Source organism: Convolutriloba macropyga, chromosome 1 (assembly GCF_964194025.1).
Source record: "Convolutriloba macropyga chromosome 1, txConMacr16.3, whole genome shotgun sequence".
NCBI lineage: Eukaryota > Metazoa > Xenacoelomorpha > Acoela > Convolutidae > Convolutriloba > Convolutriloba macropyga.
This window is the reverse complement of record NC_134468.1, coordinates 3,865,810-3,884,565: the sequence shown is the minus strand read 5'-3', so window position 1 is coordinate 3,884,565 and position 18,756 is coordinate 3,865,810. Positions and strand designations below refer to the sequence as shown.

At 35.7% G+C, this 18,756-nt stretch overlaps 1 protein-coding gene across 1 annotated transcript in view; it reads left to right on the top strand.

Annotated features, from left to right (window-relative positions):
* Positions 1–17,167, top strand: part of LOC142344447 (uncharacterized) — a 251,125-nt gene extending 233,958 nt beyond the window's left edge. The window contains exons 77-83 of the mRNA XM_075396101.1: positions 8,830–9,035; positions 9,466–9,595; positions 11,101–11,258; positions 14,752–14,906; positions 15,300–15,479; positions 16,363–16,518; positions 17,007–17,167. Of these exons, the coding sequence (XP_075252216.1) occupies positions 8,830–9,035; positions 9,466–9,595; positions 11,101–11,258; positions 14,752–14,906; positions 15,300–15,310 (660 nt within the window). The 3' untranslated portion in view covers positions 15,311–15,479; positions 16,363–16,518; positions 17,007–17,167. The remainder of the gene's footprint in view (positions 1–8,829; positions 9,036–9,465; positions 9,596–11,100; positions 11,259–14,751; positions 14,907–15,299; positions 15,480–16,362; positions 16,519–17,006) is intronic.
* The last annotated feature ends 1,589 nt before the right edge of the window (positions 17,168–18,756 follow it).

Genomic DNA, 18,756 nt, shown 5'->3' with positions numbered 1-18,756 from the left:
TCATTGAATTATAGTTTTTTAGTATCGTTATTCCAATAAACCGATAGATGATAGGGGTTAGGGAGCTTAATTCCGGTGCGATCGCTTTGTGAGAGAAACAAGAACGCCATTTGTATGATCATGATACCTTCATTGATATGAAACAATTTTTGGGCCTTTTTTCAATTTTTGCAACTGTAAGCTGATCATAGCTATATTGCGGTACTCTTAGATTTTGTTTCAGTTGTTTTGGTTTCTTGAGAGGACAGAAAAAGCGTCAATTTTTTCAAATGTCCAGTTTTATTGCTTCTTCGCCGCCTACCTGAATTTTAAGTACTAATTCTTTGTATATATTCTATCCGAATCCAAGTTTTTGTTTATTTTTGTTTTAGTTTGCGTGAGACATTATCCCATCTGTCAATTGAGATCAGGAGTGAACTGGAGAAGAGGGAGGAGTTCAGACGACAAATGAGTGCAGTCGAGACTCAGCTGGAGGCCCTCCATGAACAGATCAAGCTCAAACTCCTCTTCACACTTGATAGCAGCTTCGTTGTCTCCAAGATCGAGGAACTCAAGGTCATTTTTTAGTGTGCAACAAACTAATGGACTAAAAATGGTTACTTTTCTGCCTCTGCGGTGCAAATTTTGTTTGTCTGAAGTATTCATTTAAAAGTCTGGTCTATTATTTTTTTTACAGAAGGCATATTTTAATTGTCCCCTTCCGCGTCTATTGTGAGTAACGGAATTGTTAAACTTGTCTTTGAGCTGCATAAATGTGGTATCGCACTGCATTGATAATAGATTGGATTTTTACAGTGCTGTTTTTTCTGCCAAAATTGTTTTGTTTTTGTTTATATTCCTAAATTGTGAAAGTGAAAGAAGACACAACATCTCCATCAAAGACTAAACGAGTCAAAATTAATGAACTTTGATGACTGTGTAGGCAGTCTCAAAAGAGATTGAGGAATTGTTCGCCCCAGTAAATACGGAGTTTGTGAAGCGGGAAGAGATATGTAAACAGAGCAAGTCAGGCAAAGTTGACTCGGATACCCTGTCCATGTTTGACAGTGTGAAGACCTCTCTTGGAGCACTCAATGACAGAATTGTGGCACAAATCAAAATATCAGGTCAGATTGCTATAATTCTTGTGTATATGAACCCGAAAGGTGCAACAAACCTGATTTTGAAAAAAAATCATAAGAAATGGGAATATAAGTAACAGTTTGCTCTGATAATTACTAATTGATCTCAACAAGTTTGTAGCAATTCTTTATGTCCGTCTGGTCTTTTATATGCCATTTTTCGCTTGATCAACATTTTGCTTGTCCGCTTTACTTTTCGTATGGAAAAGCGGGATAAACGGTTGAAACCCGGAACAAATGAAGTTTCTTGATATCAACGTTCAAAAATAACGTATGTCGCTGACTTGCTCAAATACATCAGTCTTCCATTATTCCCGGGTTTTCGGCTGTCACCATATTGTATAATAATAAAAGAAAATAAAATTTATTTTGTCGACATTAGTTTCGGATGCGAGATGTTGGTTCGCTAGGACCCCAAAACTGATGTTATTATTAGTTGACAACCGGTGTTATAGGCTGTAATTAAATATGTGATCACTGGTATTTCAACTTAACAATTGTAAATATAACAATTATCATAATATAATGGCCTGATGATCAAAGATCAAGTCCAAGGCATTATACTAGTTAGTCTCTTAGTGTGCAATTTTGCGAAGCTGCTTAGAAGACGTCAATTAACTATGTATTCCACCCCCCTCCCGCTTTACTATAACTAACTGAAACTCCTAACTAATACAAAGTTATCAATATTTTCGGAACGTTCTAAGAGAGAAGAAGCAATAAGACGATTATTGCAAACTACAAATGATTTTTTAAATATTTGATTTCAGAAATCTACAGAGACAAATTGAAAAAGTTCCTTGTGAGTGTTGGTGAGCGTGAGACTGAAATGTCTGCCTTCTTGAAGTCTCTCCATGAGAACGTGGCTTCTGATGATGACGAGGATGAGTCCCTTGATGTCGTTGAAAAGGAACTGGCCACTTTAGAGGTACAAAGTTTTCCCCTTTTGTTTCCGCCATTTATTTGCCTGATTGTTTTTTTCCTCACAAAAACATGATTTTTTTCTCTTTATCAACTGGTTCAGTTGTATAAATTTCTTTACTTCAGTTTCAGTTGCACTTGAGTATTTTTGCGTATTTCTACATGTCATTTGTTAAATTTTGATGTAAACCGCCTATATTTTGTTATATTTATTACCATTAATGACTTTATTGGCCATATTTATTGTCTTTGTATCGATGGATTTGTTAAAACTACTAAATGCTTGTAGAAGTACATCTGGGAGGACCCCGGACTAGCCAATACATACCTGGTAGGGGCCACTGTTGCGGAGGCTTCCGTTAATTTTCGTTTTTTGTCACAGCTGTAATGCAATGAGTCGACCGAAAAGAAAAGGAGAAGTTAATAGAAGTAGTAAATACTAATTTTCCCCCAAGTCATTCCGTCAGAACTTTTTCCTTATTTTTTTTTCAGGCAAAGGTGAGCTTACTTCATCCGAGTAGAGTTATTTGTGACATGAAGTTCGTGTTTTGGTGGTTAACATGACCATATCGTAATTCATGGCAGCATTATCAGTACAACTCATTTTGTCACTCATTATTCCCATAAAAAGTCGTGAAAAGTTTTTTTCACTCATTTGCTAATGTCAATATAAAAGTATCATTCTTTTTAGACAAAGCTAATTCTGGTAGGTTTAATGGTCGGTAATTAATTATGTCATAATTCTAGAACTAATTTTACATAATAATTGATTTGTGTGCAATTTTGGCGTTTCTGGTGAATTTCAAAAGATTGAAAACAGCTTCTTAAGAGGGGTTAAAAAATAAGAGGCCGCATAAACTCACATTAAGCTTGATTTAGCGATCATCATCGTGTCAAAAAAATAATCGAATGGTCTTTTTTTAAAGTCACATCAATCAATTTCATTGTTAAATCGTGCAAAATTATGTCAACATCTCTTATTGCTTTTTGAAACATTGCTATTTGTTCATTTGCTTGTTAGATTGAGCTAACGTCCCCTTATGTATGTGTAATGATAGAAAAACTGACAAACTCACTAAAAAAATTGAGGTAAATGGACGAATTCACTCAAAAAAATTGAGGTGAGGTGATTTGCTCTCACCTTTGTAGGTAGTTTTATGGTAAATTTCAGATAATCATTCAATGTAGCTCAAAATAAGCCCGACGTTTCATGTAATTTGAAGTACCTTTTTGGGTAAAGTTACCTTACGTTTTAGTGTGAACTTTCCCTAAAAGTATTCAATGTTACAGAACATGTTAGTGCAGCAACAGGAAATACAATCAGCAGTTGAAACTCTGGTCCAGATGGCCTCTGATGAGATATCTCCGTTCCTCAACAACCAGGGCAAGACAAGTCTGAATGAAGTGCTGACTAGGCTCAAGTTTGCTGCTACCTCTCTCAAAAATGAAGTGAACGCCAAGTACGTAAACATATTATCTTACCAGTGCTTTCTTTTGTTACCAGGATTTCTTAGTAACAATCATTCGGCGCCTAAATATCAATTTCCGTGAATTATTGTAATTAATATTATTAATAATTAATAATTGTAATTATTGTAATTAGTTAATTATTAAATTCCGTCAAGCTATTAAATCGCCGTTAAATATGCCTACACAAATGCATTTTCGTATCACTTCAGCAAAGAAATTGTTGGGATTTCTGCTTTAAAAACTTATCACTGCATCATGATAACTTTTTGTTGTCTTGACGTAAACGTGACTTGAAGGCACTTTCGGTTTACCTGTTGTTACCAAAACGTTTGTTTACTTTCATAATATCTTTCATAACCAGCTGATTAAAATTTGCAAGTCGAAAATAATATTTAATTTCTATTATTCTAGTTTAATATTTCATATTTCTAGTACAATAAAACAAATGATCTTATTATTATGATCTACAATATGAAAAACAAGAACTCAAACGTCTGAACGGATTCAGTAGAATAAATTCATGTGATACCATAGCAAGATCACACACGAAATCGATGCTCTTCGTCTATAGAACCATATATGGTCTTGAATATGGTTTCTAAGAAGAGCAAACCCGGGTGTTTTGTTTTAGGATTTCGAGTCTTAGAATTTCGCAGCAGCTGTGGAAGAACTATATTGACTGGCTCAAACTCACAAACGAAGCTCTGAACGCCTTCAGGAGTGACCTTGAGAGAGCCCACTGCAAAGTGTTTGCTCTTGAGACATTTGAGGAGACAAAACAGAACCTTGAGGTTTGTTTTCAAAATTTGGGAGACTGATTTTATTATTGAATTAATAAGGGAGTACAGTGGTTTATTAGTTTATTATAAATTAATCGGATCCTTTCCGTTTGTGCCCCCCTCCCCCAGCTTAGTGGGCGCATATTATTTGCACCCCCCAGACGCACGTGCCATATTTTTACATATTGATTTACTGTAATGATACGTGCTCTGTAAATGGGGGTGCATAACGTACTGCTGGGGGGGGGGGGCACAAACGGAAAAGATCAAATTAATCAGTTTTGAGTTTTCAGTTTTGGTGAGATCGACAGTTCTCGATGATTTGTGATGTTTTTGTTCTGCGTACTCGCTTGACTTTTTGTTAACCATGTCGAATCACAATAGGGCAGAGATGTACAATAGTAAACATGTGGCAAATAATCAACTGGGCATCAATGTTGATGACAATTTGGTCGTTCGAAATCAGAAAACTCAATGGAGATTAAAAACAGTTAATAAAAATTACTGAAATTCAAACTATATACCATGAGATTGTCAGTAGTCTAAAAAAGACAGTTGCAATATCACCTTTTCAATTAAACAACTAATAAATTGCAAATACTCAAAGTAACGAAAATAAATGAAACAAGTTTTGAATAGAATTCTTTTTTCTCTCTCTGTTCCAGAAACTGAAGGCGAAATTGAAGAAGATAGAACACGAGGTGTCCACTTCGAACTGCTCTGATGAACTGATTGAGAAATTGACTAACGAGGACCTCAAAAACGCCATTCAGAAACAGACCAGCAAAATCAGATCACAATTCCAAAAGTGAGTACATTTTAGATTAGATCTGTTAGAGATTCGCGATTATTTAACAAGTCGATTGGTAGTTAATCCAGCATGCCTTCTCTTTTTTGAGAATTATTAAATTTTTACAAGCACCCTGAGCCCTAAAGAAGTTCGATTGGTTTGATTCATTTTAACCGTGGGTTGCTTTCATCTTATAACTTCTATCCCATGACTATTTTTTATCTGAATTGGTTTGACGTGTCTAAAAAAAGAGACAGTTTGTTTACTGGTAAACTAACGCAGCTTTGATTATCCGTGTCAGTTTGCTTAATTAAAATTTGTTTTGAAAATCTTATAATTGCAGATAATTTTATCCCTGTTGGATCATATTTTTCCTTTCTTTACAAATAGCTTTGAATCGTATATTTCTGGTTACAAATTGGAGTTGCTCATTCTGAGCAATATTTTTTTCTGGGGGAAAACGACAATTATATTCGCAAAAAATTTAGGTTGTATTCAACAATTGACGAACGATTGTCTGATTTGCGAAATGAAGAGACAAACAGGACAAAATTTGTGGCTGAGATATTGCGAGTTTCCGATTGGATAGAGGACAACCAAACACAGCTTCTGGCTGAGATGCAGAGTGGCGGCAACATCAGAGAGAGAATCAAAAATTTGAAGGTATGGTCTTCTCTTCCGGGCTTGAAAGTCAATTATTGTCCGTCAAGCGAATCATTTGAGCTGTATCATTTTTTTTCATTGTAGCTGTAATTGCTGTTGTCTTGGTTTTTCATGGTTCATCGTGGGGCGCTAATTTTTCGTATTACATTTCTTCTCGGTGCAAAACTCAATAGGGTGATTTTGTTCACGTGCTAATAATTTTGTAATGGTTGGACCACTGAACGAATTTGGAGAGTTCGGCTAAAAGAGAGTGGTTTCTTTGTTCGTACATCTTTTTTCGGGAGAGCGAGAAATTGATGTGTAAAATAATTTTTCCCTAAGCTAGGAGAATTCTTCGTTCACGTGCGGCTTTTTCAAGCACTTTTCTTCTTTACAACGTAATTTATAGGTTTGAATAGGCTATATTCATACGGCTGTTTTGAAAATATTGTAATGTTTTTTGACAATATTAATGAGTTTATTTAAAGGTTTTTTCGCAGATTTTAAGCCAAAATAATTCGCCCATTGTGTTGGTCGCCCATTGTGTTGTCTCGCCGCATTAAATTTTTTGTGCAAAAAGGCTTATTGGTGGGAAGGAATTTCATTCACCGTTGGATTGCATTTTTGTTGCCATAAAGCATTTTTTTTTGTTGAAAAATGTGAAAAAAATATTCAAGAAATTTTCTGTTTCTTTTTCAGTTTTTTTTCTCATTTGCGCCAAAAATAGGGACGTGCATGTGCTTATAAAGGCCATTATATTTTCCCGGCTATTTGGTTTTCTCAATTCAACGAGAGATGGCTGCTATGTGTGTTTGTATTAAGAAGATTTTTTTCTAATTTTTAGCTCAAATTATTTTTGGCCTACCTTTTCAATAGTTGTTTGACTTACGATTGGTTTTGTTGTTTTCCTCAGTTGGTTTAGTAGATAGATATGTCAAAAGTTAGGTGAAGACGAATATTCAAGTTTGTTTCGGAACTCTTCGGGCTCTGTTTTCCTACTATTTGATTTAATTTTAGACTTTTTATTTTCTTTTGAATGACCGTTCTCAGTCAAAGTTATCAGAATGACCGTTCTCAGGACAATTAAATAATGAAGGCTTATATATATATATATATATATATATATATATATTGATGAAAGAGCAGAAACATTGGCTGAAATTGTATATTCGACTTTAAGGACGAAGAAATTGACTTATTTACAGTTTTTATTTTGCGTTTGTTGCTGATTGTTAATTGCTCTCATACGAAGTGTGTGGCAATTATATTAGTCATGCTGGTCTTTTAATGAAATCTTTTGTGCTGCAGTTTTTCCATTTTTTGCCTGATCACCTAATTTTCGTGACTATTGGTCTTCAGAGACTTTTCGTTTTTTATTGGTGTCCAAGTATGCGATCCGCCGAAACTTAAATTATTATGTGAAGGGCGGTACTTAAAAATTACCAATTAGACTCCGTAAGTGTAAATTTATGATGGAAGGGGAATTTTAGGTGGTTTGGATACCTTCCCTTTTGGGACCGACCGTTTTTACCCCCTCCCTCGCTCATTAAAGGTCCTCTCCGCCTCCCTCTCCCAAGAAGGGTAGACCCAGTAAAGGTCATAAAGTTCAGCATAAGCTAGCGACTAATAAGCTAGTCCCTTCCTAATTGTGTGAGAGCAATTTTTTTGACTTTAGTCAAATTTTTTTTACCAAATGAAGCCAGCCTAGTTCTCGTCAACTTTCGACAATCTGCTAGCTATTTTAAATTGCATTCAAAGGAATTTTGAATTTCGTGGCTTTTATTTATTGCTGCTGGTCTGTGCATGAGATTTTTCGCGTTACCACTTTTCGTCTAATACTTTTTTTGTCTGACCATTTTACTTTTTGTTCTCAAAACTGGGATAAACCCGTCGTAAAACCTGGTAGTCATTTTGAGCAGCTCTCCTAGGGCCTTTCTAATTAGTAAGTGTAAAAGTTCCCAAATGTTGCTGAGGAGACAAAAACTCATTGTTTTTGAACAATTTTTTGGCGGTTTAAATAACGGTAAATCTGAATACAATAATAGTATATCATTTACTGCCAAAAGGGATGGACATTTTCCCGATTTCAAAATACTCAATGAGCCAAAATAGCTATTACTATAGCATACAAGAAATTGAAAATGGACTCATGCTGATCTTTAATATCAATTAATGCTTTGCTTGAATTTTAGCAGTTGTTATTTTAAGTATGTTTATTTATACTTTATCAATTTTTCACTTCATATTTGGTTTTCAATTTATGGCTCTGATATCAACTCACAGTGCTGTTGAAGGATGGTCGTCCCCATTACTCAGCATTTGTTCGGCTCATTGAGTTTTTTGTCAGGGCAAAAAGTGTCTCTTTATTCTATAGTTTTTTTCGTTTCCTTAAATCACATCCAAAATTACAAAAATAGTTTCTTGAATTCATCGAATCTTGGATTCACCGACATAGTTCCGTATGTTGACAACATTTTTAGCTAAATTGGGATCTATTCTGTCCCCCCCCAGAGTTTTTTATAACCCTCAGTTACAAATTGTGTTGTTATATAGCACGTTACTGTATAAACACAATGCACGTGCGCCGGGGGGTCATACAACATATATTCCCACTAAACATGTGGGAGAAACAGAATAGATCCCAAAATTTTTATCTCATTTCCTTTTCCATGCCTGTTTTAATCTCAATAAGTGTCATGACAATCAATCGACGCTATTTTCCGGCAATCTGCTGGGTATGTTTTAATAATGGTGTGTAATAAACAAATTGGTGCGAAACTTATATTCTTTAGACTTCGTTACTTTTGATTTCGAACGTTTTTTTTATATGTTCTGTGGGTATATGTTGAAGGCAACTTTTTATTCGATTGCGAACTTGATTCGCTCAAAATGGCAGAATTGTCAAATGGTACAAATCGTAGGCGACGGCATTTTGCTCAAAATTGGGAACTAACATATTCAGGCTAAAAAAAAAGCTCGAATTATTAATTAAAAATTCTGTTTCTACTCAAAGATGAAATTGGAAGTTCATTTCGTTATGTCAAGATTGAGCTGATGATTGAATTATTTGTTCTTGTTGCTGTGATAATGCTCCTTTACCGTTTAGGCTATCCAGCGAGATCTTAAATCCAAAAGTGGCCAAATAGAGAAAACGTACGCGCACTGGGACAAAAACTGCCAGTCAGTTGGATTGGAAGTGCCAGAGGGTCTTGAGAGTAAATACGAAGATTTCAAAGAGAGTGACAACGGATTCAGAACTCTTTTGGAGAAGGAGATTGAGCGACTGATTGAATGCGACTCCAAGATGAACAAGTTAGTGAACAAACGCTCAATTGAGGAGTCTCTAATTTTGACAAACATGTCGAATAAATGTAATGTAGCGCTGAATCAGTTGAAGAGGCCAATATGACCTTCTCTCCTCTAAAAAACTATTCGATTTGAGATGATTTTTGAAACTGAGTGCGTATTTAGAACGCGTCAATACTATTTTAAAACTATTCATGCCATTCAGACTATATTAAATAATTTTCTGATAATTGCAATTATTAGAGCGGATAGACGAAAATGTTGTTACACAAGAATCGGTTCAACTGAAATTAGTGATGCGAATCAGTCAAAGAAAATCACGTGACGTTCTTTCTTCTGAAAAATGTTCGGTTCGAGAAGTTTTTTGGTGCTAAAACTTAGTGAATATATCTATTTATGCCAGTCTATCATTCAAAATGTTTGGTGTTTTGTTCAGAATTCGCGAGAACATAGACTCCATTCGGGAGAGACTGGTGGCTGTTGATGGAGAAATGCAGCAATTAGATGAGGACAAGTTGGAGCAGAATTTGTCTGAAGACCTGACTCCTAAAATCGCTCAAATACAGGTCAAGGTTTTCCTCATATACTCTAAAAATTTGTTCAATCTTCACCTTAATTAGGCCGCACCAACTTAATCACAAAAAAAGCAAAAACTACTACATTGAGTTCATACAACTACGAACTGAGTACTACAACCTGAATGAGCAACCTAATGACTTATCTTTTTAAGACAATTGGCCCAAAAAAGTTTTGAATTACATCTATTGAAAACTGCTTCGAGTTGTCGACGTTGAGTAAATGATTTCGCTCTCGTAGCGAAAATTTCCTCAAACCTACTTCTCTCCTTCTTTCTCAAAAGTCATTCTCTTTTATTCGCTCTTCAAATTTTCATTTCAATATGATTTTCACGCTTTCTTCGTTCGCTTTATGATTTCAATATTCGTTCATCAGGGTTCAACTTTTTTACCCTATTGAAGTGATTCATAAAATTCTAAATTGCATTTGTACTTTTCTCCAACATGCTAGGAAAGCATTTTTGTACTGTATTTTCCATTATCCATTCTTCTCAAAACAAGATTTGCTATACCGATCAAGAATTTCAGATTATATTTTTTAAACGATATACTTAAATGTATACAATTTTTTTTTAATTTGTCGATTTCAACTTTAAATCTCATTAGGTATTTTTTCGCTATTCCTTATTTTTTTTCTGCTTGATTTCTGTACTACTTTTTTTTCTGCTTGATTTCTGTACTACTTTTTTTTCACGATTAATTTTAATCATTATATGTTGTTCTTCTTAGACAAAGTATGTTGTGAGTTGTCTAGTTTTTCAGTCACAAAAGATTGTACTTATTTTCTGAACTCCTGGTATACATACTCCTGTTTCCTATATTTTTCCATAATTCGTTTTGTGTTTCAAGTTGCTGGACTATGCAAGACCTTTTTCAATCAAAGTTTTTCTGGATCTGGACGTTGTTGAGATCTTTGTACGCAAGAAAACTGAATCATAAGATAATAGAAATGGGCATTCATAGTTTTCCCAACATGTTAGAAGGTTACGGTACCACCAATTGCCCTCAAGATAAGGTCGTGGCATCCCGACTGATAGAGTGCATATCACTGATGAAGATCTATGATTGAGAGGTTTAAACCAGTTGATATAGTTGATATGATTGTTTGCACACTATGTTGGGAGGTTTTCTTGCTCAAATCCGGTGAAAGTTTGACAGTAGCATCACATTAACCATTTCCGAGAAAAAAGACCCAATTGTTTGAAAGCTTAAAAAGATTTTTTGAAAAGTTTTTTTGATATTCCCACTTTTTTTTTACTTTGTTGACTTTTTCTTTCTGATAGAAAACTTCTGATGTCGCAATTGAGGCTTCCGCCGACAAAACATATAATCAAGTTTGTTGGGGGATAAGGAAGGTTGCTGATCAAACTCGATTTTCAAACAATATTCGTTGATCAATATACTGAAAAATAATGATGTTCTTTTTAGAGGTACTAAGACACTACGTTCTAGTATAAGGGTTCCTGACCTTTAATGATGTTTTTCTGGTATTGCAGGTTGTTGACGGTACTGTTGGGAAGCTGGAGTCAGATACTAGTGGGATTCTGGGAGAACTGGAGATTGAGAAGTATTTGTTGACTGCATTTGGAAATGAAATGCAAGAAGTGCAGGTGGCTGTCACGAACTCTCGCAACCACTGTGATGCACAGTCCAGGTATGGAAATTGAACCAGGAATAAAATCCGGCAAATTGGAAGGTCTTAAGTATGTTTAATCATAGGCATCTTTATTATGCCCAAAAAATGTTAGATGGCGTGAAATTAGTTTAACGATGATGATAATAATGATGTCGGGGTTAGCTTTTCTTTCCTTCAAAATCTTCTTGTTCTTGCATGGAATGGACAGATTATTAACATTAAATTTTCAATTAATGGGATTTAAGCATGTATCGTCCATGTTCATCTATTTATTATTTGCTCTTAAACGAAGATCATAGCAATTATTGTAAACGTGTGTGTATTTTTTTATGCAAAGTTTTCGCTTGAACGTTTTTTTTGACATTTCGAGTGACTTTGACGCCATTGACTGTTTGCGCTCAGGCTTCCTTAGCCAAATGCTCACCAGTCGTTTTACACAATTAATGGGACTGTAGTCGGGTTTTTTAAATTTGCAATGTCATTTCTGAAAACAAATATTTGAACAAGTTATTATCGGGTCCTGCTTTATGTTGAAAACTTGTTTTTGACAATCATAGGGAATGCACTTGCTTCTATTGCAGGGCTGGCAACGATGATAGTTTGATCTGTTTTGCAAGTGGATCTTAACTTCTAGATTGTAAGAAAACAATGGCCTGATTGCATTTCGTATAAGTTATTCATACTGCGTATTTTATTAGCATATCAAGTAGAATTAAAATAAGATTATTTGAAAAAAAAAAATTTCTACTTTTTAAGAAAGTTTTAAATGAGATTTTTAAAACTGATTAGCAATATTTTAATTTATATTTTTTAATTGCTCTCAAAGGAAGTTTGTAGCGATTATATTAGTCCTGTCGGTCTTTTTAATGCAAATTGTCTCTTGACTGATTTTTCGTCTGACCCATTTGACTTTTCGTTCAGGTAGCGCCCAGCGGGCATTAGGTGCTCTTGGAGCTTTTCAGTTCTGTTTCAGCTCAAACCGTTTTGGAGACTTATACTTATGGTGTGAAGGGCGGCTCCTAGAGGTTGAAGAACCCCCACTATTGCCCCCACCGCGCTGTTGCCCCCACCCCACTATCCCCCCTGACGATCAGCCCCCATCCTTTCCTTCTCTTTCTCGTTCACGTTTTGTTTCTCTCACACTCTATCTTTCTATCTATCTATCTATCTATCTACCTACCTACCTACCTATCTATCTATCTATCTATCTATCTATCTATCTATCTATCTATCTATCTATCTATCTATCTATCTATCTATCTATCTATCTATCTATCTATCTATCTATCTATCTATCTATCTATCTATCTATCTATCTATCTATCTATCTATCTATCTATCTATCTATCTATCTATCTATCTATCTATCTATCTATCTATCTATCTATCTATCTATCTATCTATCTATCTATCTATCTATCTATCTATCTATCTATCTATCTATCTATCTATCTATCTATCTATCGATCTATCTATCTATCTATCTATATATATATATATATATATATATATATATATATATATATATATATATAAATATATATATATATCGCTCTCTTTCTCTCTCTCTCTCTCTCTCTCTCTCTTTCCTTAACTCTTTGTTGATGCCACACTTCAGCTGCTGTTATGTGGCGTGATACCATCATCTAATATCCTCATTAACGTTGATTTATAATAGAAATGTCTTCTCATAAATGACTTAACTAGCACTTTTTAGGAAATCATTGTTATTTGCTCTCAAACGCAGGTTGTAGCAAAAATATTATTCCTGTTTCTCTGTTTCTATGTAATTTATCGCTTGACCGATTTTTTGTCTGGCCCATTTGACTTTTCGTCCTCAGGAACGGGATAAAGAGGCAGTGCCCAGTAGGCATTAAGTTCTCTTAGAGTCTTTCAGCTCAATGGTCTCCAAGTATGCGATTCACAGAAACTGTTTTTGAGACTTATACTTATGGCGTGATTGCGGTTCTTAGAAATTGGTCCCACACCCCCACCTACCGCCTCCACAGTCTCCCGCAATCCACTACTGCACTCCCCCTCTCCCCGCTGCGGTGCTCTCTCCGCTGCGCTCACCGCACGCTTCTTCATTTAAGCTAAAGCTAGCCTCACTAAACCGTGGCTAGCTATTTACAAAGCCAACCGCTCGCGGGCCGCTTGAGAGCAATTCGCCCGACGTTAGTCGGTTATGTTTTGTTAATTTTGACTATTGGAACTATAACCAAACATCTGGTTGAAAAAGAAACTGATCGACGCTTTGTTGCTGAGAGTTGCTGTTCGGTATTGTAAAAGTTGGAAAAATGGTGTCCTGCTTTTTCACCCCTTTTTATTTAACCCCCTATCATTTAACCCTGGCTTATTCACCCCTCTATCATTTAACCCCGCTATCATTTCACGCCCATTTTAATCTTTTACATAATAAGGACTGTTAATTTAATGAAATAATCACTTGACCATGGCTTTCTGGCTATGGTCATGCCTCAGCGACCTGTGGGACTTGATATGAAACTATCACATTCGAACATGGGATTGAGCGGGGTGAAATGATAGAGGAGTTAAATTATTGGGGGTTGATATGCGGGGTCAAATGAATCGTGGTGAAAAGAAACGGAACCGATCAAAAAATAGCTCCGAAACTTTAGGCTTTAAATGACATGGAAAAGATTTTATAAGTAACGCTTGGAGTTGCTACCAGGACTTTGATCGAAAAATAATCTTCCTCGGCCGACATGACTAATAAAAGGGAAATTTTAACTATTTCGACTATTTTTGAGGCCTTAAGAACTGAGGCGTTATTTTTTCCGTTGTTTGTATGAAATATTTTTAAACAATTTTTTTCTTCCCTATCTAGAATGTACACGGATTCAAAAAAATATCTGTGAGACCCGAGTTCCTGCTGCTAAGTTCTCATTTTTATCAGAGAGCCGTCCGTTTTTTTATTATTTGCTCCGAGATTAACTTTGCAGCAGTTGTTTGTGTCCTGATATTTTTTATTTTCAAGCATCATAGTTTTTTAAGCATCATAGTTTTTATCATCATTATTTTTAAGCATCATAGTTGGTCTCTGTAGCAGCAAAATATAAAAATAAGATTTTAAATTCAAATTTAATTCATGAAGGGAATATTTGCATGTCTAATGCATGTCGTGCCTAAAAAATTACATATTTCGCTTTTTACATGAGTATAGCTGACTTTTAAGGGATACATTTTGTTTTTCTCCCACCCAACTCACCCCCCCCCCCCCCCCGTGTTTTTTACACCCCCCCCCCCCCCCCAGTGTTTTTACACCCCCATCTCCCAGTTACAAATTACATATTGTTATATACCACGTTGCTATGTGAAAAAAATAGCACGTGCGCGCCGGGGGGGGGGGGGGCGTAAAAGATATAAGCCCCTAACCCCTAAGCGGGGGGGGGGGGGTTGCGAAAACAGAATAGATCCGAATTAAATTGCAAGACAATTTACCAATTTCTTTGCAAGGACTTGCTTTTACCGAGATTTACTTCTTTTTTAGATACTTTGAATCTTGTGGAAAGATTTGGGAGACAATTGAGATGAAAGAGAAATCATTGAAAGAGCACTTGGTCAAATTGAACTCAGCAAAACCCTTTGCACCCGAATCTTTCAATTCACTGGCAATCCTCAGAGAAACATCTGGAAGAACTTCAGGTAAAATTATTGCATTGTTCGTGTTGGTCGTATGTGCCAGGTGTAATTGAGCTCGACCTTGTTTTAAAAGTCAAGACCGGGATTTTCTACTTAATTGAAAAAAAAACAATTTTGATTTCACAGATCTAATTTGTCCATGTTCTCGTAGCTTCATGCTTTGATTGGACTTGAATGTTTTTCAACAAATTCAATTTTTTGTGTTGAAACAGCTGCATATATTAATTTTGTTATGCTCACTTTGATTATTAGTACAACAATCTTTGCTCTTAGTGTTACAATGTCGCATAAACAGACCAATGCAAGACTTATCGATTTTTTTGATATCTATAAGTAAGCTTATTTTGAGATACTTTCCGTAAATTTTTTATCGACAAATTCCGACTTGATTTTCAGTCGGATGCTAAGCTCCTGAAGACGGCCAAGACAGAAGAGTCGGAGTTAGTAGCCCAGACTAGTCAACTGTTTGACTCACACGAAGTAGTCAGTCCCAGGCTAGATAAGAGACTGACCTCCATCAACCAGTCGCTGAAAGATATCCTCACTGCGAACACTGGCGAAGTCACCGCTTGTCAGGTACACACTCAGTCGAATCTTTTTGTGTTGAAAAATTTGGATCTATTCTGCCCCCCCCCCCCAGCTTAGTGAGCATAAATTTTTTTATGACCCCCAGGCGCACGTGCTATTTTCTTACATAGTAACGTGCTGTATAACAACATATAATTTGTAACTGGGGGTCATAAAAAACACTTTGGAGAATAGATCCAAAAATTTATTTCACGTAAAATTTTTCTTGAAAATTTAGCGCAAACATTAAACTCACGGTGAAAATTCTACGCTCTGTTGATACTAGATATGACTCGATAAAAATGCGGAAAAACTTCCCGCGGGAAAAATGAAATATCAGAATTTTTTTACTCTTTATTGTCAGTGTAAGAGAAATTCCATCATTTGGACGCACATCGATTGTGTGAGTAGATTCAAAGCTGATTTGGGGCATTTCATACAGTTTGAGTACTCAAATGGATGTACAATATAGCGAAACTCAATTTAATCAACGCCGAATCTGATCAACAATGAAAAAAAAATTCAATCAGTAATTTGATTACCTTGTCTCACCCAATGAGCGAGGAGACTGAAATTAACTACCAAACTAAAAGATCGGACTGGTCATGAGGATTATAGTGCAGCATTGAAAACCCAATTGTGTGGGTTGCAATTTCGAGATGTCGAAAATGAAAATTGATCTGTTCATGATTTGAACTGATTATAACTTTGCGATTGACTAAGACTCCATAAAAAGATGTCTAGCTAAGGAGTTAATTTAAACCTTATCTTTTCTATTAAAAAAATAATCAACGCCTGAACGTTTTCTTTTCCATACTCTCTTAGTTGCGTGGAGTACAAGACGTTGTTCATATCGGTTTAGTATTTTATGTCTTATAATAACATATTTCAGAGGGAAGTTGAGAACAGGGCAAGATTGCTGAGGAGTGTGGACAAGATCAAGCAGGAACTGTCCCATGTGAATGAGAGAGTGGTGGATCTAGAGGGAAAGAGGGATAGAAAGAGCTGGGATCACAACCAGATTGCAAGAATTGTCAAGGATCTAACGGTATGGAACAGCAAAATTGATGTCGATTATCATCATCGCCATTTGATGTAATCAAATTGTTGTCCTAATTGTCTCGGTTTTCCAAACCTCTAAGGATCAATTAATGAATTTCTCGCTAATATTTGGATCGATGAATTTATTTATAATTGCTCAATTCATCAGGTGTGTTAATGCTTTAATGCCTCTTTTAAGATACCTTGCATGTCCATTGTTTGAACCCACAAATAGTCAATTTTAATTTGAAGTATTTGTGTTAGTGACATTGTCATGTGATCAAATTCATTTTACGGTTACTCTGGTCAAAATAAAGCGGTTGTTTAATATTTACGGAGAAAAAATATTAGATTTCGACCGAAGTCAGTGAGTGTGACATGCAAAAGGAACAAATTATCTTGTGATTGAAAAAACAAATCAGAAATAAGCGTTCAAATTTTTGAGGTCCTTGAACAAATTCAAATGTAGCATCGTGTACTTTTTCTCTGTTCTAGTCTGACCGTGACCACCTAGACGACCTTCTCACCAATATCGCCCGATTAGTGTCTCAACAACACACCTGGTACAAAAGAGACTACCTACCAGAAGAGAGTGAACAGCTGTGTGAACAAGTGGCAAACAATGTCGTATCCGTGAAAGAGAGACTGAACAAATTGATGCGAGAGCTCAGTTCTCTTCAGGAGGAAAGTAGTCAGTATGAGTCACTGATGAAGGAATTGGCTGCGATTATTGAGAAAGGGTCCAAGTCGGCGGAGAAATTGGTGTCGGCGAAAGGGAATCAAAAGTCGAGTGATGATGCACATACAATTGCCGCAAATTACAATGTAAGCAGCGCGCAAAGTTGATAGAGGTTGCTTTCTTATTTTATAGAGAAAATATACTATAGAGAAAAATTACAAGTTTGATAATAATCCTCAAAGAGGCCATTTTTTAATATTTTTTTTCTAAATTTGACGGAACGTATATTAACATTAATTTTTCCCGTTTTTTGAGAAAAAATTATGATCGTTTCAGGATCTACGAAATCAGTTGGAAGAGAACGCACAAGGTGTTCTTCAGGAGTTGAGCTCTTTGATTAACAAAAACGGCGCGAACAACAAAATCCAAACAAAGTGCAGTGAACAACAAGCTGCTTTAAACCGATTGCTCAGTCAAATTGAGAAAGAAGAGACAGAGGTCAAAGGTCACGTGGATCTGTGGAAAGAGTACGAGAGAGCGAAAGAGGAGTTGGAAAATATGGTGACGCAATGCGGGAATCAGATTGATAAATTGGGCAAAGCAGATATCTCGGCTGAGAAGAATCTGAATGGAGCGATTGAAGAGTGCAAGGTTGGACTATAAATTGCCAAATTTTACGCTGGAGATTTTTAGATCCCCACTAAAACCTGTTCCCTGAAAAAGGGCTTTTATTAATACGGAGAAGATTTTGCTTTCTTGCGCCACGAAACGAATGCTGTTGAAATCAGAAATGAGAGACTGTAAATTCTGTGCGATTTTTCGTTTTATTGGCTAACAGGAAAGCAGCTTAATTGTTCTGAATTTTACACTCATTTTTAATAGCCGCACAGCGATAGCTGGGGCTATTATTGGCCTTCTCTTGGTTTTTTTTACGACTCGAAGAGGAGTATTGGTTTTCTTAAGGTTTTTTTTTACCGGAAGTACTATTCGTTCAGACGTTTTTTCTGAGCGAGAGAAGTTTTTTGATCATGCGCTGCGTTTAGTGAATGACTTTTTGACATTGAAAAGTAGTTTTTGACTGAATGGCACATATAGATAACCGTTTTTAGCCGTTTTTTCGTCTAAGTGGCCTAGTTTTTTTTGCTTGTAATTTGGTTTTTTGTAGAAATAGTTTTTAATCGATGCTATGTTGAAATGTAAACCCCGGAAATTGTTAGCACAGTATTTTGCATAGCCTGAAATTGCGTTTCAATTGCGAAATTGGCGCATATTTCTGATTTTTTAGTTAATTTTTGGCTTTTTTTTCTATTAATTTCTTCATTTTTGGATCTTTTAGCTGTTTTTGGTCAAAAATCAGTTAATATGGCAACTTCCCTTTGATAATTCATATAATCAATGCCTCTTTCTACCTCGATGTAATTTTGTTTCATAAAATTGTACATTTGCTAATCCGATTTTCGTAGTTTTTTGCAATTTTTTTCAGTTTTTTGTTTGTATTTTGCTTTTAATTACTAGAATTAGTATTTTGGGGAACATGAGGGACTTTAATTTCGTTTCAATAAAAAT